The sequence below is a fragment of the Triturus cristatus genome, chromosome 9 (genome assembly GCF_964204655.1).
Source record: "Triturus cristatus chromosome 9, aTriCri1.1, whole genome shotgun sequence".
Lineage (NCBI taxonomy): Eukaryota > Metazoa > Chordata > Amphibia > Caudata > Salamandridae > Triturus > Triturus cristatus.
The window spans coordinates 478,603,194-478,625,904 of NC_140592.1; the positions used below are offsets into that span (position 1 = coordinate 478,603,194).

At 48.5% G+C, this 22,711-nt stretch overlaps 1 protein-coding gene across 1 annotated transcript in view; it reads right to left on the bottom strand.

Annotated features, from left to right (window-relative positions):
* The window catches only part of LOC146798161 (uncharacterized), a 203,575-nt gene extending 181,564 nt beyond the window's left edge, over positions 1-22,011 (bottom strand). Inside the window, exon 1 of the mRNA XM_085625412.1 lies at positions 21,316-22,011. Coding sequence (XP_085481538.1) covers positions 21,316-21,325 — 10 coding nt within the window. The 5' untranslated portion in view covers positions 21,326-22,011. The remainder of the gene's footprint in view (positions 1-21,315) is intronic.
* Positions 22,012-22,711: the final 700 nt, after the last annotated feature.

Genomic DNA, 22,711 nt, shown 5'->3' on the forward strand with positions numbered 1-22,711 from the left:
GACAATAATCGGAAATGCCTTTTGTGTAATTCTGTATATGCGTGAGATACGTTTTCACCCTGATTCCACCGCCAACAGGTTTTCCAGCGCCGGCAACGGGTCTGGAAATGTTGGAATTTGCTCTTGCAGGATGCACGGAGCTGATAATACAATAACATATCTAGTGCTGCGGGCTCTGCGGGATCACACATGTGCTTAAGCATGAGAAAGGTATCGTCCGGGTAGAGATCGCCACCCACCTTAATGTTATGATTACTTGCGCGCGTCTGTGCCTTTCGTTCCATGAACGGGGGGTACAACGGATTGTTAGGGAGTGGCATGGACAGGGCGTATAGTACATCTAAGCATGCCTGCTTGCGAAGACCTTCCCATACCCATCTCATGACTTGTACCATGTCTATTTTGTCGCATGGGCGCTTGTAAGGGTGGAATAGTGCTGTGGACAGTGGGAGAGGTGCAGCCCTGTCTACTTCTATTGACAAGCGTGGCTGAAAGGGTGTAGGGTGCACCCAGAAATGTAAAAATTGTGCCTGTGCACTGTTTGCGTAAAGGACAATGTCCAGCGCCGCCTTTCCCCCTGCTCTTGTGGTAGTGTTAGGATCTCCCAAGCTATCCTTGGCTGTCCCCCAGCCCACACTAGGTCAATCATGAGCGATCCTAAGCGTTTAAAGAAGTGCATCGGAAGTGGTAGAGGGATGTTAACAAAAAGATAAAGTAGTTTCGGCAATATAATCATCTTGGCCACCGCTATGCAGCCCGTCAGGGAAAGGGTAAGGGTCTTCCACCTTCTCACCCTGTCCGCAATCCAGGCCACCACCCTGCCATAGTTGGCAGTCCAGAGTTCCTACAGGTTGCTGCTGAACCATAGGCCCAGAGATCGAATTGGGCCCGACGCCCAGACTAACGGATAGTCAGTCGCAAAAGCCTGAGTTCCAGGCGTAAGCGGGAGAATCACGGATTTGCTCCAGTTTATGTTGACTCTGGAGAGTCCACCGTAGTGTACAACTTCTCGTGTCATGTGGGACAAATTGTCTTTGGGGTGCACCATATATAGTGTAATGTCATACGCATACATGACACGGTAAGCGCTCTGGTTGTGAAGCCAATCCCTCTATTGGTATGGTGCTGCCGCAGACGCACCGCCAGTGGTTCTGTCACAATTGCGAACAGTAACGGCGATAGAGGAAAGCCCTGTCTGGTGCCTCGTGAGATAGCTAAAGGCTCCGATATTAGCCCATTCACCTTAAGACGCGCCGGTAGTGCAGCAGCCCAAATAGTGTTGTAAGATTATGTGACGTTGATCTACCCGGCACGAAACCTGATTGGTCTGGCCGGACTATCACTGGAGGCAGCGGTTGGAGCCTGGTGGCTAGCAGTTTGGCAAAGATCTTGGCGTCCAGATTAATCAATGAGAGCGGGCGGTATGAATCACATTGGTGGGGATCTTTATCAGGTTTAAGAAGGGTAATTATGATAGCCTCACGCAGCGATCCGGGGAAGATACCCTCCTGTAAAGCCCCCTGATACACCGCCAGGAGGTGAGGGGTGAGTATCTCAGAGTATTCTATATAAAATTGCGCAGTGTGGCCGTCTGCTCCTGGCGCCCTGTCCGCCCACATGCTGCCAATTACCCGACGTACATCCTCGACGGTGAACGGTATGTCAAGGCACTCGCGGTGCGCTCTGCTGAACCATATAAGCTCTATAGAGTCAAAGTAGTCTTCCAGAACAGAGTCCGGTGGGGTTGTTTGAGACGTGTATAGCTGTGCATAGAAATCTCGCATGGTATCAAGAATATCAGGGGGTGAGTGTACCAAACCGTTGGTAGGGGTATTGAGCGCTGTGATGAAGGTGGAGTCCCTAGGCGGTCGCAGGAGATTTGCAAGTGTCTTTCCTGGCCGATCACCCTCGCCATATCTTCACGCGATCTCATGTTTGTGCAGGATCTTTCCCTCTCTATCTGCCTCTTCCTGATACTCAGTCAATTTACTATGAATGCGCCCCAGTATCTCGGCTGATAGTTTCGTGAAATACTGTTTTTTCCAGAGCATGTAGCTCCGAGTCAAGCCGGTCCAGGCAGCCGCAAATATCCCGAAGTACCCTGGTTTGTCCCGCAATGCAATGTCCAATGACGACCACCTTGAAGGCCTCCCACAGTGTCCCAACGATTCCACAGACCCTGTGTTATGTTCAAAGTATTCTGTGATCTGTGTGTGGAGCTCCTCCCTGAAAGCTGAGTCAAGTAGTGCGTTGGGTGGTAAGCGCCACGTGAAAGGTTGTCTGTAGGGTTTGGGTATGTGAAGGGTCAGAGTGACCGGTGAATGGTCCGATGTGCGAGCGTGATGGGATGCCTCCAAAACCCAGGCGTGTAGGTCTGAAGATGTAAACCAGAAGTCCAATCGTGACCATGCATTATGTTGCTGCGTGATACAAGTGCCCTTCCGAGTGTGAGGATGAAGGACCCGCCAAGCATCAATTAAACTATAGTCGGCAATAATCCCTTTAAAACTGCGGCTGCCTGTGGGTGGTGTGTACATGAGGTGCCAACCCTGTCCTCCCCAAGCGACAATACTGTATTGATGTCACCACCCTAGATTAACGCAGCATCTCCCATGGATTGTATGTGGTGCCACACCTGCTGGAAAAAGGCAGGGTCATCCACATTGGGCCCACAAACGTCGGCGATTAGGACCCGTTGATGAAATAATACCCCGAGTACTAGCAAGTAATGCCCTTCTGGGTCACTGACTACCTTCATGGTCTGCCAGGGAATGCCCCTTTTGATTAACGTTGCCACCCCTCCATAGTTGGAATAGCAAGAGGTATATACCTCACTCCATCTGTTGGACTTCGATCTATCACAGGTTCTACCCCTCAAATGGGTCTCCTGTAGGAGGCACACCGCGGCTGAATATCACGTGAGATATGATTGCACCAGCCGTGCCTTCCGATGGTCATTAAGATCATGTACATTCCAAGTAATGCATGTTAAATTAGACACGCAGTTTGGAAATGAAAGTGATCTCTGTGGCGGCTAAAGTCCCTGCTTTTGAGTGTGTTAGCGGTGATTCCCTGAATGTCTCTCCCACTGTGTAATGGCAAATTCCGGGTAGTGACAGGTATGCCCATATTGTATAGTGTCCAGTGAGGAATATAAAGTGCATTGCAATAAACAACCAACAAACAAACAATAACAGTCCCAGCCCACCCACCACCCACTCCAAACCCCCAATCAGGTTGAGTATCAAAACTGACCACCCAATAATTAACAGAAGCCCAGCAGTAGTATGACTATAGGGAATCATCCCGGAGGGGGCGTGGGGTTGCCGGCATACTGCCCTATCGCATCGCAACAGGGTGGCCGAGCATCAGTGGAACTACCCGAAGATATTAGTATAATCAAAACCAAGAGCATGGAGGATAATAATATTAACTCCCATTGTAACACTGAATCAATCGTAAGACAGGATCCCTCCTTGTGGGACTCGATTGAAAGGCATATATACTAGTCATTGTCACTTAGCTGGCTCTGTGACGAGCTGTCCTAATCACGGCCTTTGTTGCGCTGTTGTCGTGCGTGTTTGGCGAATTTCATTGCGGCACTCGTCTCCGTGAAGAATAGGGGTTTGCCGTTGGTGTGTACAGGGAGTTTGGCGGGATACAACATAGCGTATTTAGTTTCAGTTTTCTGTAGCAGTTTCTTTGCCGGGAGGAACTCACGTCTTGCCGCCTGGACCGCCTGCGTGAAGCCGGGGTACAGAGAGATAGCATTGTTCTGGTATTGTAGCTCCCCCCACTCTCGGGCCAGGCGAAGAATAGTGTCCAAGTCCCTGTAGTTGAGCAGCCAAGCCAGTATCGGCCTTGGCAGAGCACCCAATGGCGGGCAAGACCCAAGGGTACGGTGGGCTCGCTCCACCAGAAACATGGCAGACAGGTCAGTTCCAAACAGGTCCTGAAGGAGGCCCTCAACGTATTTCTCCATGTTGGGTATATTTGTGGACTCTGGAACTCCGGTAATGTGCACATTGTTCCTCCTCGAGCTGCAGCGCAGAGTCTCCAGGTCGAGATTTTCGAAGGAGGTGATCAACTCTACCCTATCTTCATGTGGCTCAACCCCTTCCACGACATGTTGGTTAAAGGGGGAGTTGTCAATGTCTGCCAGGATGTTTTGTACTTTGTCTAAAAAGAAGGACAGGAACTTATTGCACTGTTCCTGGATGGTCGGCGCTTCATGCGTCTGCTTTTGACTCAGCTCCTTCAGTAGTTTGAATGTTTCTTTTTGCTTATTGGCTGCCTCCAAGATCCTATGTTCATAGAATTCGGCCTTTCTACTGAGAACCGCTTTTTTATAGATGGAGAGTTTGGCCCTGTATTCTATGAGTGCCAGCGGCTCATAGGTTTTGCGCCACTGTCTTTCGTGGTGACAGGGGGTACGTTTCAGTTCCCTTAGCTCTTCCGTGAACCAGGGGGTGCCCTTCCCCTTGTTTTCCACGCTAATTTTCCTAGCTGGCGCCAGCTAATTGATGGCTGTTAGTAGCTGGTTGGAGATGGATTCACTCCACTCTTCAAGATCATCTGTTCCCAACCTCCTTGGTGTGTTTAACCGTAGCGTATCGCCTAAGCTTTTTCCCTCAATTTTGTTCCAGTTTCGCACCATTTTCCAATTGGTTGGTGGGCGTGTGTAGCGACTAGCTCGGGGGACTAGGAGGATGATTAAGTAGTGGTCTGACCACTCGCAAGGAGTCGTGTCCACTAGATACACTAATGGCTGAGTTGACCATACAAGGTCTAAGGTGTGCCCTTTCTCGTGGGTAGGGGTCACCACTAGCTGCTGCATCCCTAAAGTGGCCAACGTTTCCTCGAGCTGTTGAGCCTGTGCCTCTCTGGGTTGTATCACCTCTGATCCCTTAAAGGGGTCAAGATCAACAATCCACATGTCAAAAACCATCATGTTAGAAGTAAATGCAATCAACCATCATAACCATGTGTAAAGGTAGTTATTATTGTTAATAAACAAACAACTTTTGATCAGTAGTCACTGTCAACATTACTCTTTCAATAAAGCATTTGAAAATGTTAATATATGACATATCTTTTGATCAGTAATTATTGTCAATATTATTCTTTCAATAAAGCATTTAAAAATGATCACATGTGCCTGCATGGTTTTTTATATACTTTCAGCATTGAAAACACAATTATAAATAATAGCCCCTAGGCGGCATTACATTTTGATCACAAACTACATGTTACTATAAACTTTGCCCCTAGAGGATGATGTAAAAATCTTTCCAGACACCTTTAGGACACAGTAGCCATAAATTTCATCCCTAGAGGGCGCTGCACTCTTAGCTGAAGAGTATATGCTCCAACCTTGGGAGTGCTTGAGAATTCAGGAAAATCTTGGGCTGGTCATCCTTTTTACGTCCCACAAAACTTAGGGTTGGAACCTTTTCAGGTCGAGCCTAGCGTTGCAGCACATGCACTGCTCGCTCTGCAAGGCATGCTGTAGTAGAGTTAGATGTCGAAGTGCTGTGGATGCCTCGCCCACTCTCTGCCCATATTTTTCATTAGTTGGTGGCATAGTCTTTGGTAAACACTGGCTTCCGATTCAATATGAGGCTTCTTAGCCCCTCCTTGTTACCGCCCTGTCTCCTGTTTTGACCACCCATACGGATTGGATCTTTTACTTGCGGTGTTACACGGTTGGCGTTAATGTAGTCTGTGAGCACTATTTTCATTCATGACTAATGTATGTACGTGCTTACGGAGGTTTGATACTTTAAATGTATATAGGTGTTTCAAATTAGAATGTGTTAGCTAATATAAGAAAGCAAAAACAGGTTGAAATGAGCTCGTTTTCTTTTCAATTTATTTATTTATTGTTCTACTAAAAACAGACAGAGCTCATGCAGGTGACCGGCAAACTGTGTTCAGGCGAGAAAGGGAGGCAAGTCTTACTCGTCAACAGTTTGGACGTGCAAGGTGCTGCGGTTTTGCACCAGTGATTTCAAAAGTAAAAGTGAGAGGCCGTCTGTCGGGTGTGATACGGGTTCCTCTTTCATAACAAACTGAGGGCACCCTTCCACTGCGCTGGCTTCAGCACTTGTGCCGCTTGGAAGCATCGCAAAACATTTGGGGTGGTGGACTGTACACAATTGTGCATCTTGTCGTCATTGTGAAGGACGCAGATCCAATGCTGTCAAGCTTTGGCATCCGTACTTTTGAGGGCGGGAAGTAGCGCTTGCAGTTGTCTCGCAAGGACTTACCCACTGCTGATACCAGGCAATCTGCAATAAGACGTCAAGGGGTAGGAAGATGCTGCAAACCAGCTTTTTGCTATATTATCCAAGAAGCTTGAAACTGAATAGTTTTTACTTCCATAAAATAAAGTCGAAGTAGCCTGAAGAATGTTGCCATCACAGCCCTTCCACGTCTTTCCGTCACGTTGTATTAAACGCAGGCAGCAGCACACACAACTACAGCACAACCGGTGGTAAATCACAACATTTAGCCTCTTAAAACTCCCTCTTCTGATCACGAGGCCTAACCCACCAGGAGTTTACTCTTACATGCCAACAGTAATGTTCTGTACCACTATTAAGCCATGTTTGATTCAGACGAATAAGGACAATGATAACGTGTGCCCCACATTAAACGCTTACATTCAATAACGAATTAAACTTGGCAGAGCAAAACCCAAGAAAAAGGGTACTGGAAATTCCTGCAGACTAGGAGCAGCAGTCGCTGAAATAACAACTACTTAAACTGCATGCTTCTTCTGTCCTTTGACTCCGGTATTCAACAGAAGGAGAAGAAAAACAATCTGTCCACATAGGGTTCCATTCAGTAGTGCATTATGTGGCCGTTTCTAGCTGTTTACTATTATATGCGACAGATAAGCGACGTGTAACAAGCATCTAAAGCACCACCGCACTGAATAGAGTTCATAATTGCTCAAGTGTGTCTCACATACAATACACTGCCTTAAAGAAGCACCCACCACTACCAGCACCAGTACCACCACCACCAGTATCACCAACACCACCCGTACCACCACCAGTACCAGTACCACCAGTAGCACCACCAGTAGCATCACCACCACCAGTACCATCTCCACCAGTACCACCATCACCAGTACCACCACCAGTACCACCCCCAACACTAGTACCAAGACCACCACCAGTACCAGTACCACCACCACCAGTACCACCACCACCACCACCACTACCACCAGTACCAGCATAATCAGGACCACCAGTACCACCACCAATACCACCAGTACCACCAAAACTACCAGTACCACCAGCACTATCACCAGTACCACCACCAATACCACCACTATCACCACCACCAATATTATCATCACCAGTACCACTACCACCAGTACCAATATCACCAGTAACTCGAGCACTAGTACTACCACCACAAGTACCAGCATCACTACTACTACCACCAGTACCACCACCAGTACCACCACAACCAGTACCACCACCAGTACCACCACAACCAGTACCACTACCAGTATAACCACCTCGACCAGTACCACCACCAGTATCACCACCAGTACCACCGCCACCAGTACTACCACCAGTACTACCACCAGTACCACCAACACCACAAGTGACTGTACCACCAGTATCACCAGTACCACCACCAATAGCACCACCAGTACCACAACCAAGACCAGTACCACCACCATCAGTACCACCACCAGTACCACCATCACCAGTACCACCACCACCAGTACCACCACCAGTACCACCACCACCAGTACCACCATCACCAGGACCACTGCCACCTGTACCAGTACCACCACCACAAGTACCACCACCACCAGTAACACCAGTACCACTACCACCAGTACCACCACCACTACCAGCACCACCACCTCAATCAGTACCTGCACCACCACCAGTACCACCACCACCAATTGTACCACCAGTACCACCACCACCAGTACCACCACCAGTACAAACACCACCAGTACCACCAGTATCACCACCACGAGTACCACCGGTAACACCACCAGTACCACGACCAATAGCACCACCAGTACCAAAACCACCACCAGTGCCACCAGTACCACCATAACCAGTACCACCAGTACTACCACCACCAGTACCACCACCACTACAAGCACCACCACCTCGACCAGTACCTGCACCACCACCAGTATCACCACCAGTACCACCACCAACAGTACCACCACCACCGGTACAACTAGTATCACCACCACCAGTACCACCGGTAACACCACCAGTACCACCACCACCAGTACCAAAACCACCACCAGTGCCACCACCATTACCAGTACCACCACAACTACCACCACTATCAGTACCACCACCAATACCACCAGTACCACCACCAATCCCACCACCAATACCACCACCAATACCACCACCACCAATACCACCACCAGTACCACCACCACCAGTACCACCACCAGTACCACCACCACCACTACCACCACCATCAGTACCACCACCAGTACCAGTACGATCACCACCAGTACCACCAGAACCACCATTACCACCACCAGTGCCACCACCATTACCAGTACCACCACAACTACCACCACTATCAGTACCACCACCAATACCACCAATACCACCACCAATACCACCACCAATACCACCACCACCAATACCACCACCACCAATACCACCACCAGTACCACCACCACCAGTACCACCACCACCAGTACCAGTACGATCACCACCAGTACCACCAGAACCACCATTACCACCACCAGTACCACCATCAGTACCACCACCTCCTCCACTAGTCCCACCACCAGTACCACCACCACCAGTACTACCACCAGTATCACCACCACCACCAGTACTGATGGAGTAAGGTTTCACATCTAAAGAAACTTGCTTGTATGCAATCCTCTTGAATAACCTGTAATACCATAACCAATCTGTCCGTGAGTACTAATTTTGCACCACATTTCATATAACCAAATCCAGGGGAAGCTTGTCTATGTGCTGTCTTAATAAGTAACCCAAGTGTCCTAAAAATGGCCGCTAAAACGCGGGAAATCTTCCGCGCATGCGTCTACCACATCATGTGGAGTGACGTTCTTCTGTCGCTTGGGAGAAAATCTTTGCAGCTGCGCAGTAACTTCTAATATGGCCGCTTCAAAAGCAACACACTAATGCGCATGATGAGCCGAAACTAACCTATGCACGTACTACTAAGCTATTAATGCAAAAGATTTATTAAGTAAATGGGGTTAGAGTAGAAGTAAGTGGTATACAGTGAATTCATTTAATTTTGCATTCTAACATGTTTCTCTCTGACTTTATTAATAGTTTGCATTTGGGCCTTGGAGGGTGACTGATGTCCTCATCCTTTGTGGCAACCACGCATGCGCCCTACATCTCTGCTCTCAAGTCAATGAAGTAATTTGACTGACTGCCAAAACCCAAACCCAGCAAGGACATGAGAAAGTAAACTCCTTAAAATTATCGATCATAATACAAAATGCTTGTGGGAATAAAGCTTGTGGGTATTAAAATTAACGGGCGGAGAATTAAACAATAGACTTAAGAAAAATATTGCACTTGGTATGGTGTGATGTCCTCTCCCCACTGCTTGGCCTTATCAAATTACGGGTGAACATGGAATTGAAACATTTGGGGGTGGATCATACACTTGAATTTGGTATAACAAGAGGTAGGTATAGATAGTTAGACACACTTGACATTTGATGCGGAGATGCTGATGCTGTGCTGAGATGCTGCCCAATTTGCTGCAATCTGGCTGAAGACTCCTACACTAGGGAAATTCGCGAAACAACTAAGGAGGCACATCCAGGGAAGGGTCCGGACGCATCTGATCTAGACAGAGTAGCACCAGAGAGGAGTGTAACGCTGGCGTTACACTAGAAGAGGTCACTTTTCCTGTCCCGAACCTCTGACACTCTGATGTCGGGGTCATCACACCATTCTAGGTAATTATAGCTGTAGGGTAAATGCTGGTACTTTCTCTCTGTCTTTTCTCTCCTCAGGTGCTGTCATTGCAAGAATTTATTAATGCAAATTGATTTTTAGCTAATTGTACTATTTTCCTGATGGAGATTTCTGGTCTAGTCATCTGTATTTTGATTTGACTCACAAAATTATTAATTCAGATAAACTTTTAAAACTCCCCCTGAGTATGTGGTTCTTTAGAATAAAAATAAATGCATTATTGTCTTTCCTCCCTATTCTAGTCTACTACTAGATCTTCTCGAAAATCCATTTACTCAGGAGGCAGGAATGGTAAGAATACTGGAATAAAGGTTTCCTAGGGTAAAATAAGATTGATGACCAGTGGATATTTGCCAGCTCATTGTGTGTATGAATCTATATGGGCCCACATGAGTGTTGTGTATGAATGTGTAGAGCTGGTAAACTCCACTGCATCAGTACCACCACTACCACCACCAGTACCACCACCACCACCAGGACCACCACTACCAGTACCACCACAACCAGTAACACCACCACCACCACCAGTACCACCACCACCAGTAACACCATCAGTACCACCACCACCAGTACCATCACCATTACCACCAGTAACAGTACAACTACAAATACCACCAGTACCAATACCTCCACCACCAACTCCACTAGTCCCACCACCAGTACCACACCACCTGTACCACCACTACCACCACTACCACCAGTACCACCACCACTAGTACCAGTACCAACACCACCACCACCAGTACCACCACCACCTCCAGTACCACCACAACCAGTATCACCACCAGTACCACCACCAATACCACCACCAGTACCACCACCACTACTGACGCCATAAGTATCACGACCAGTATCACCACCAGTACCACCACCAGTACCACCACCACCAGTACCAGAACCACCACCACCAGTACTACTACTAGTACCACCACCAGTACCACCACCACTAGTACCACCGCCACCAGTACAAGTACCACCACCAGTACCACCACCACCAGTACCAGTACCACCACCAATACCACCAGTACCACCAATACCACCAGTGCCAGTACCACCAATACCACCAGAACCAGTACCACCAGTACCAGTACCGCCACCACCACAACCAGTACCACCACCACCTCCAGTACCACCACCACCAACAGTACTGCCATCAGTACCACCACCAGTACCAATACCACCACCAATGCCACCAGTACCACCACCACCAGTACCGCCATCAGTACCAACACCAGTACCAATACCACCACCAATGCCATCAGTACCACCACCAATACCACCACCTCCACTAATCCCACCACCAGCACTTCCACCAGTACCTCCACCACCAGTACTACCACCACCACCCAGTACCACCACTACCACCACCAGTACCAGTACCACCACCACTAGTACCAGTACAAACACCAACACCAATACCAACACCACCTCCAGTACCAGTACCACCACCACCAGTACCACCACCACCACCACTAGTACCACCACCACCAGTACCACCAGTACCACCACCATCAGTACCACCACCAGTAACACCACCACCAGTAACAGTACCACCAGTAACAGTACCACCACCACTCCCACTACCAGTACCAACACCAGTACAAATACCACCAGTACCGCCACCACCACCATTACCAGCATCACCAGTACCACCACAAATACCACCAGTACCACCAATGCCACCAGAAGCAGTACCATCACCAATACTACCAGCACCACCACCAATACCACCAGTATCAACACAAATACCACCAGTACCACCACCAATACCACCAGTAAAACCATCGCTACCACCAATACCACCACCACCACTACCAGTACCACCAGTGCCACTACCACCAGTACCACCACCACCAGTACCACCATCACTATCACCACCACCACTACCAGCACCACCAGTACTACCAGTACCAGTACCACCACCAGTACCACCAGTACCACCACCACCAGTACAGTACCACACCACCACCACCACCACCAGTTCCACTACCAGTACCACCAGTATCACCACCAGTACCACCACCACCAGTACTACCACCAGTACCACCACCAGTACCACCAATAGCACCACCAGTACCACAACCATCACCAGTACCACCACCACCAGTACCATCACCACAAGTAGCACCACCACCAGTACCACCACTACCACCATCAGTACCACCACTAATACCACCACCAATACCACCACCCCCAATACCATCAACACTACCACCAGTACCAATACCACCAGTACCACTACCACCAGTACCACCACAAGTACTACCACCACTGCCACCCCCACTGCCATCAGTACCACCACCACCAGTACCACTACCACCAGTACCACCACCAGTACCACTACAACCACTACCACCACAACCAGTACCACCAGTACCACCACCACCAGTAACAGTACCACCACCAGTACCACCACCAGTACCACCACCACTACCAGTACCACAACCAGTACAAATACCACCAGTACCGCCGCCACCAGTACCACCAATACCACCAGTACCATTACCAGCATCACCAATACCACCACCAATACCACCAGAAACAGTACCATCACCAATACTACCAGCACCACCACCAATACCACCAGTATCAGTACCAACACCGATACCACCAATACCACCAATACCACCAGTAATACCATTGCTACCACCAATATCACCACCACCAATACCACCACCACCAGTACCACCAGTACCACTATCACCCCCACCACTACCACCACCAGTACCACTACCAGCACCACCACCACCAGTACTACCAGTACCAGTACCACCACCACCACCAGTATAGTACCACCAGTACCACCACCAGTACCACCACCAGTACCACCACCATCACCCCCACCACTATCACCACCAGTACCACTACCAGCATCACCACCACCAGTACAGTACCACCAGTATCACCACCAGTACCAGCACCACCAGTACCCCCACCACCACCAGTACTACCACCACCACCAGTACCACCGGTACCACCACCAGTACCACCACCAGTACCACCACCAATAGCACCACCAGTACCACACCATCACAAGTACCACCACCACCGGTACCACCACCAGTACCATCACCACAAGTAGCACCACCACCAGTACCACCACAAGTACCACCACTACCACCACCATCAGTACCACCACTAATACCACCAGTACCACCACCAATACCACCACCATCAATACCAACACTACAACCAGTACAGTACAACTACCACCAGTACCACCACCAGTACTACCACCACTGCCACCAGTACCACTACCACCAGTACAGTTACCAACACTAGTACCACCACCAGTACCACCACCAATACCACCAGTAGCAATACCACCAATGCCACCAGTACCACCACCAATACCACCACCACCAGTACAACCACCTGCACTAGTCCCACTAACAGTACCACCACCGCCAGTACACCACCAGTACTACCACCAGTACTACCACAACCAGTACTACCACCAATACCACCACCACCAGTACCACCACCACTGCTACCACCACCAGTACCACCACCACTAGTACCAGTACCAACACCACCACCAGTACCACTATCACCACCAGGACCACCACCACCAATACCACGACCAGTACCACCACCACCAGTACCACCACCACTACCACCATCAGTACCACCAATACCACCACCACCAGTACACCACCACTACCACCATCAGTACCACCACCAATACCACCACCACCACCAGTACCACCACCACCAGTACAACTACCACCACCAGTACACCACCAGTACTACTACCAGTACTACCACAACCAGTACTACCACCAGTACCACCACCACCAGTACCACCACCAGTACCACCACCACTAGTACCAGTACCACCACCAGTACCACTATCACCACCAGGACCACCACCACCAATACCACGACCAGTACCACCACCACCAGTACCACCACCACTATCACCATCAGCACCACCACCAATACCACCACCACCAGTACCACCACCAGTACCACCACCACCAGTACAACTACCACCACCAGTACCACCACCAGTACCCGCATCACCAGTACCACCAGTAATACCACCAGTACCACCACCAATACCACCAGCACCACCATCAATATCAGTAACAACACCACCAGTACCACCAATACCACGAGTAATACCATCACTACCACCAATACCACCACCACCAGTACCACCAACACCAGTACAACTACCACCACCAGTACCACCACCACCAGTACCACCAATACCACCAGTACCACCACCAATACCACCAGCACCACCACCAATATCAGTACCAACACCACCAGTACCACCACCAATACCACCAGTAATACCATCACTATCACCAATACCACCACCAAAAGTACCACCACCATCACCACTACCACCACCATCAGCACCACCACCAGTACCACCACCAGTACCACCACCAGTACCACCACCAGTACCAGTACCACCACCAGTACCACCACAACCAGTACCACCACAACCAGTACCACCACCAGTACACCACCTTGTTCAGTACAACCACCACCACGAATACCACCACCAATAGCACCACCAGTACCACAACCACCACCACTACCACCACCACTACCACAACCACCACCAGTACCACCACCACTACCACCAGTACCCCCACCAAAACCACCACCACTAATACTATCAATACCACCACCACCAATAGTACCACTACCACCAGTACCACTACCATCAGTACCAGTATCACCACCACCAGTACTACCACCACTGCCACCCCCACTGCCATCAGTACCACCACCACCAGTACTACCACCACTAACTCCACCACCAGTACCACCACCATCAGTACCACCACCAGTACCACCACCACCATTAGCACCAATACCACCACCGCCAATACCACCAGTACCACCAACAGTACCACCACCACCACTCCACCAGTCCCACCACCATCACCAGTACCACCACCACCAGTACTACCACCAGTACCACCACCACTACCACCAGAACCACCACCAGCAGTACCAGCACCACCAACAGTACCAACACCACCAGTACCAGTACCACCACCAGTACCAATACCACCACCACTACCAATACCACCACCAGTACCACCACCACCACCATCAGTACCACCACCAATACCACCAGTACCACCACCAAGACCCCCACCACCAATACCACCATCACCACCAGTACCACCACCTCTACCAGTACCACCACCAGTACCACCACCACCACCACTAGTACCAGTACCACCACCAGTACCACCACCACCACCAGTACCACCAGTATCACCACCACAACTACCACCACCAGTACCACCATTAACACTACCAGTACTACCACCACCACCAGCACCACCACTACCACTTGTACCACCGCCAGTACTACCAGTACCACAACCAGTACCATCAGCTCCAGTACCACCACCACCACCAGTACCACCACCGCCAGTACCACCACCGCCAGTACTGCCACCACCAATACAACCACCAATACCACCACCTCAGCGCCTCTCACTCACTAGTAGTAGCAGGGGCACTGTGCGAGGCCAGAGCTGCAGCCAAGACCATAACTCCGTCCCTCCCTCCCTCGATGTGTGCCATAAAGCACAGCCCGCCCTGCACCAGGAGGTGAAGCCAGGGCCCTACTACAGCTGGAATGTTTATTAGGCCAAAGATAGCAATGACATTACGCAATGCCACACTGCACGCTCAAATCACGGAGAGGGCAGGAAATAGCCCCTCTCCCCTCTCACTCTTCCTCCTGAGCCGCAACAGTGTTATCACAGTGCGAAAGGTGCTGGAGCGCATTGTTAGTGTTTATAACTCGGATCATATGTAACTCTCACTTCACACTTTGTGTCTGTGTAATTTACAACACTTACAACATCTTCTTCACTGCACTATTTATCACTATTTTGAAGACTTCGCAGGCTGGTCTCTTTCTCTGATATTTACAATCAAACAAGCGGTCGAGAAGGCCCTTTATTGCAATGCAATAGGTCTCGCGTTTGCGAGAGATTAAGCCATTATTGTAAATGACAATGCCTTTTGTTTATGTTTTAAAACCCAAAACATAAATAAAAGGCATTGTGGGGAGAGGAGTTGGCCTAACAGCTAGGGCGGTCGACCTCGAATCTGGAGAACTGGGTTCGACTCTCGGCAATGACGCTGAACATCCTGCGATTCTGGGCAAATCACTTAATCTCCTCGTGCCTAACAAAAAAATTAATGTGTCCTCATGTAATGTAACTGGTGCTATGTAAAGCGCTCTGATACCCGATTCGGGTCAAGTTCGAGCTATATAAAACTATAAAATTAAATTTAAAAAAAATTACCATTTACAATGGCAATAGCTCAAACTTGCGTCAATGCGAGACCTGTTTTATTGCAAATGCTTGTTTAAAAATCTCCTTGGGCCCATGAAGGGAGCTGCGACGCCTCTGCAGCTCCCCTTCACTCTATTTTGTTTCCTTGTGGTGGCCCACTGTCCTGGCACCACCACGATGGAAGAAAATGTGCTCAATGGTAAAGCCCTGCAAGACATTATGGGGCTCTCCCTCGGGAGCAGTGAATAGACAATGCACTGCTCTCCCACTGCACCTGGGAGAGCCACTGCCTTTCTTTTTCTTGATATTCAGCTGAGCAGCATAGCTCCGCACAATCTTTCCCTTTTCTCTGGGGTGCCCGGTCCCACCTGGGCACCCAAGCACTGCCATGTTTGGGGGGGCAGTCCAGAGAGCCCACTCCTGACTAACCCCGCCGGCTTCCCGTGCTCGCAGCATTCCTTTGGGCTGAAGCAGGAACTGGAAGGTTTTTTCAACCCTATGTACTCCTGCTCGCAAGTTGTTAATGCATGTGGCGGCCTCCCGCTCCCCCTGGACACGGCATGGGGAGTGATGTTGGCCGACCACTGCCGCACTCCCCCAGAACGCTCCTTCATCTCGTGGCCCAAGGATGAAGTCCTGTGCCCCTCCTTCTCTCCTCCTTCCGCTTCCCCGCTATTGCTGGCCTTCGGCACCCAGAGTTGGAGTCCCGGGCCCCTTAACTAAGAAACTGCCTGGAGGTTTGGGTGACCAGCACCACAGAACGCGAACGGGAAGGGGACCCCACGCATGCCCCTTTCCAGCATACAAAAACTGTAGGATTTCTACTTCGGTGACCCCCGGGTCCTGTCCCACCCCGGGACCTGAAAAAGCCACGCAGCGGATCTCTATGTGCTCAGGGAACGCGCAGGGGGTCAAAGTTCAAAATACTTTGCATGCTGATATCTTGGGCCTCATTAGGTTGTTTTACATGCTTTTGGGCTTGTTTTATTTCTGGTGGCGAGCCGCAGCCACCTGGAGCACTTTCTTTAGGCGTTCTGGCCTCAAAGGCAACAAACTTTGCAGGGAGGTGGTTTGGTTGACTCCCTGCACTAGCCTTTCTCCTTGGTTTCCTCTGGGCCTCTCTCTTCCTTCAAGCAGAAGCCCAGTCTGTCCCCCAACTGGTCCTCAGGGGAAGTAAGGGGACTAGCTAGCCTGGACCTGGGGAGAGCCCCACTGGTTCTGGGGTCAACTGAAGTCAGAGTCCTTAGTTCAGATGGCCATCATGGGGTTCTTTCTTCCGATTGGCCATGGCTGCCGCATCAAGTCCCTGTGTCCAGCATACAGTCACAACCAAGAGAGAGCTTGCCCACTTGCACAAGTCCTCTTAAGTGGGGACAAGAAGTTCCAGCAGTGAAGCACCTCTGGCCCAACCTTTCCGCCCCTGTACCAACCTTCCTGCAAAGCCTGGTGAGACATTTCAAAATGGCGTCATGCAGGAGCCATTTGTCACATCTGCTCTGGGGGCCTCAGCTCTGCCCCTCATTGACATCACTGCCGGAGCCCTTCTTACCAAATCTTCAAAGTGAGTCCTCTCCTGTGTTGGCTTCAGAGAGATCTGGGCTCTTTGCTTTGTTCAGTGGGCTTGGGCTGGCCCATCCCTGGCGCAGTGTGACAGCTAATTGATTGATGCAGATCCTCCATCCCCACTCCTTTCCTCCTCAGGAGCCGAGCCAAGTACTATTAATTGCTCCCTTTGTATGGGGAGGCCTTTGTTCCTGTTGCTGGAGGGAAATGTAATTAACTTATTACAGCAGGACTCTGATCCTGAGCTGAGCTAGTGAAATATGACATTCCTGGATGACCCATAAGCTGCACAGATATCTTTTTGGGACTTGCAGAACTGATTTCCACACAGATTACGCCGTAATTCAGTATGTCTCTGTAAGCCAAAGGAAAGCAAAGCTGCACTCTAAGGCAGTCTTCCCCATTAGTGTATAAAAGAGTGTCATTGCAGACAAGACAGTAAACCACATTGACTTACCTGTGAATGTACACTAACATAAGGAGGCCTACCACAAGTCAATACCCAATCCTGCAGAGTCCCCTCTGCGCAAGGATACTGTTATGACTGCCAAGATTTTTCCGCAGGAGCGTCAGGAACCTGGAGAGAATACCTTAGCCTTCCCCTACGGCCTTCCGACTCTATCAGACTCTAGAGTATCAGATGGCACACTAGGGGAAAACAGGGAAACAAAACAAGGAAAGGCGGGGGAACAACTCTGGTAGGGTTGATGGCTCCACGTCAGAGATAGTTGAGGCAGTATCCAGCTGTAGAAAAAGACTGTTATCTCTTGCTTTCACATTCTCATTACAACCCAGTTATCTAAGTGAAACCCCCTGTCACACATACCATGATTATGTTACTTCTAGGCGTATAGTGGGTAAACGTAATAGGTTCAATGTCTGATGTCCAGTACAACAGAAAAACACAAGATTAAAGAGGAGTCCCCACTAGGCTCTAAACCATACGTTATAAACGTGTACGACTTACCCCACGATTCTACTGGGGAACTGTGAGAACAAAGGATATAAATCCACCTTAGGTAACTGTGTTTGTTCTGTAACTGTGAATGGAATAATCGTGATTCTGAAGTAATGAGCCTTAACTGCACAGTGGTCCACGCAAGTATCCCCAGAGAAATACCAGGACAATATCTTCTCAGGGAAGACCGGGGAAAACTCTCGTAAGTATGCAGGGCACCCAGGCTATGCCCGATGTGGAGTACACAGGCTGGGCCCCGCCAACAGCGAGGACAGAGCTGGATGCGGGACGGAGCACAAGGTGAGGGAAAATTTGGGAAAAGATAAAGGAACGGAGTAGATAGGGAGGGAGCAAGAGGCTATAATACTGCCACACGCCTCTTCTTGATGGATACAGAGCGTACAGCCAGAGCCCTGCCCGGCAGAGAGGATAAAGCCCGAAGCGAGGCGGAACACCCGGCTGATGGAACCCCGGGGAGGAACACCGAGACCAGCCTCAGAAATATTCTCCCGATGGAGCAGGGAGATCAAAGGTTGTATCCGGCTCAGCAATGAGGGCAGAGCAGACTGCGGGGCAAAACACCAGGGTCGGGAAAGACTGGAATCAATGGCGAGCCAAAAACTTCCTACTACGCGGAGGACGCTAGTAGGAACAGGAAGTTCGCAAACGGAAGTCAGGCACAAGCGGAAAAGACGGAAATGGGGCCAGGAGCAAGAACGCTAAGCGCGTTCGTGTGCATCTAAGCTCCTTAAATACTCGAAGCATCATGGGGGCAGGACCACGGGGCATGACAGATACCTGTGCTAAGTTACTGGGTATGACAGAAGTCTCCCACGTGCAGCCTTCACACTTATGCATACACGTGTTCCTTACAGTCCAGCAATGCCATGTCAGAGCCCTGGTGAATTTACAATTAATTGACTTGATATCAAGTTTATCATTCAAAGAAACCCCTCTCTCATAGAGTGCAGAAAAGAACTAAATCTCAACACTTGCAATTAGAGAGACACAAGTGATTACTGGCTTACTTGTACTATAACACATAAGTATGTATATTTCACGACTTTTGGCTCAAATATTATACTTGGATATGTGTCTGTATACCTATGATTTTCATACAAGTAGTACGTGTAATAAATACCAGAAATCTTCTCTTTTGTTTAATTGTTCTATGTACAGCAGTTGGTTCTGTTTAAAAATGTTTCTGTTCAAAATGTTATGGTTACCAATTAAAAGAAAACTAAAATGCTCACAGTCCATCACCATTTAAACAGATTCCCTCCGTGTCATCAAAAAATATCAAAATCAAATAGACCAACAAACACTAAAACAAAGCTTCAAACATTGGTGCTACATAGAGGCAGACCGTTTTTAAAGGAGAATTGGTCACCTCTGAGGTGCTACTTATGGGGGTGTGCATAACTCGTGGAATTTGCTGTATCATAATTATGTAAACTTACTGCAAAATTATGCATAATTATGTGAAATGTATCTCTCACTTAATAAATTACCCGAACGGTCCATTTGGGTATCAGTTCAACTCAGCAATTTAATTGTGAGTTGATTTTCAGTCGCTCAAATTCAGAAAATTGCCACTGATGTTTGAATTTGTAGTGTTGCCCTCAAAAACCCAAACGGTCTGCCAGGGAAAAAATCTACATGAAAAGTTTGTTGGCTGCCCATGTTAAAGGAACTACCACTCGCATTCAAAACACAGCCATTCATGTTCGGATTTGTAGTTTTGCGCTCACAAACTACCCGAACGGTCCACTCGAGTAAAAAATCTATCTGAAATGTAGCTCGGATTCAAAATTTACATGAAAGGTACATCCTAAATTAACCTTTTTCCTGAAACTAAAATATGTGGCGCAATTTCGTAATCTCTGTAATTTTGCATAAATTTGTTACATGAAATTAAATTTTTTTAATCAATTACGCTGACGTGATTAAACTCACCCAGGCGTAGTTAGATGATTACTGTTTTTAAGAGGCAAACTGGTCCTAACAAAGTGAAACCTCCAGTTTTAATGTGCATCAAAATGACAAAATAGAACAATAATACTGCCCCAAATTGCCTTTTCTTGTCGCCTAATTTATTAAACCCTTCTGCATAATTTGATCCTCCAATGTCGCATAATTTCAGTAGTCGCATAATCGCAATGTCGCATACTCTCAGAGTCGGAACCGATTTAAATCCAGCTTCTGTGGGTCATCTGTGCCTTTCTTTAAGAGTCACTGCGTGTAAGAAGGTACAAGACCTTATGTCCTCTCAACAACATATCAAAAACACAAACATCTTTTAATTATAGTTATTATTCTATTCTGAATGTCACATTTTGCCTTTTATTAAGCACTTCCAAAATATTTTTCTTTTCAATATACTATAAACAGTTAAAGTTCATTTGAAACGTTTCACTAAGAATTTCTAGCATCGTAAAACGCAACAAAATCTTTATGGTTGAATAATCCCTCATGTGAAAATATTATACACGTTAGTTCCATATTAAAGGTTTCAATGACTCACCCTCTGCCATGATTATAGTCCTGCGGTGACTTCACAGAAGACAGCTCAGGAGCCCAGAGACACTGGTCTGGCTCTACCACAAAAAAATACTGCTTCTGCCACTGACCTAGCTTCCAAATATGAATTCTTTTTCAATAAAAAAAATAATAAGTTAACTAGTAAAAATAAAACACTGGCGTTGAATACCTTAAAATACAGTGGCCGTCAGACCTGCTTGTACGGTAAAAAGGTGCGAAGTATTGTGTGGTATTCAAAGTTCAATAAGGTGCAGTGGGATTGTGCCCCGTTAGGCGCCGTACAGTGCAGCAGAGTAGTGCAAAAGTATACAGTCCACTTCTGAACAATAAAGTGCAGTTATGCCAGTCTTGTAGAGACAATCGAATGTTGAGTGTCGTGTGTTGTAATGTAAGGTAAACGGAGAAATGTGCTGTGCAGCAGAGCACTACTGTCAGGCTGTATTAAGTGAAGTGGCGTGAAATGAGCAGTGCAGTATAGGTGCGTTGAGCGGTGCTAGCCTATCACTCCATGAATCGCCACCCGGGTCCTGCTGAAGCTGCGGCTGTACCTATTGTGCGATCTACCCCGCGGTCTCATTCACATAGTCACTAATAACCCGAATAAACACCCCAATATATAGAGCTGCTGCTGCTGGGCACTTTAAGAAACATGCGTCTCTGATGTCACCGTCGCTCTTTTAATCAGGCCCGCCTTATTGACCTTCGGCCACGCCTTTCAGCTCTATGATTGGTGTCCCGTTGATCTCGTGCTCGGTTTATCATTCCCTCTCTGTTTGATAGATACAATCAGAATCAGCGAGGGGCGGAGTTATTGGGGAGAACTTCTGACTGGCTGGTTTTCAGAAAAGTGCGGTGGGTGGTAATAACGCGTGATATTATTTTCGGGGTGATGTGGCCTCGACAGAGGTAGCTTGGACCGCGTCACCTTTGCACTCTATGCTAGACGTAGAGAAAAAAACACCGTAGACTACTTCGCTGTTGACGTGTAAATTACACCACCACATTCCGTAACACGTAAGGAGGCATTAACTCCCAAGCGAAGATGGCCGACACTATCAATCGTAACCATCTTGGATTGGGATTACATGTCGTCATTCGGTTTTTTGGTAGTCGAGCAGTGCTTCAAATGGAAATAGTTTAATCGGTGGAATTTCCTAGTTGGAAGGCACCTATAGCTGAAAAGTCATGAGAGGAGGTGTCACTTACATCCAGCCCTTGATATGCCAGGCCAGAGATGCATTGTTTTTAAGTTTCACCTGCTAAACAGTCATGGCTGCTGCCTAAATTTCAGATTGCTTATGTGTGACATTCAACGACGATGATTGACACTTTCTCGTGAGGCAAATCAAGCAATGAAGATGAGGGAAACATAAATATCA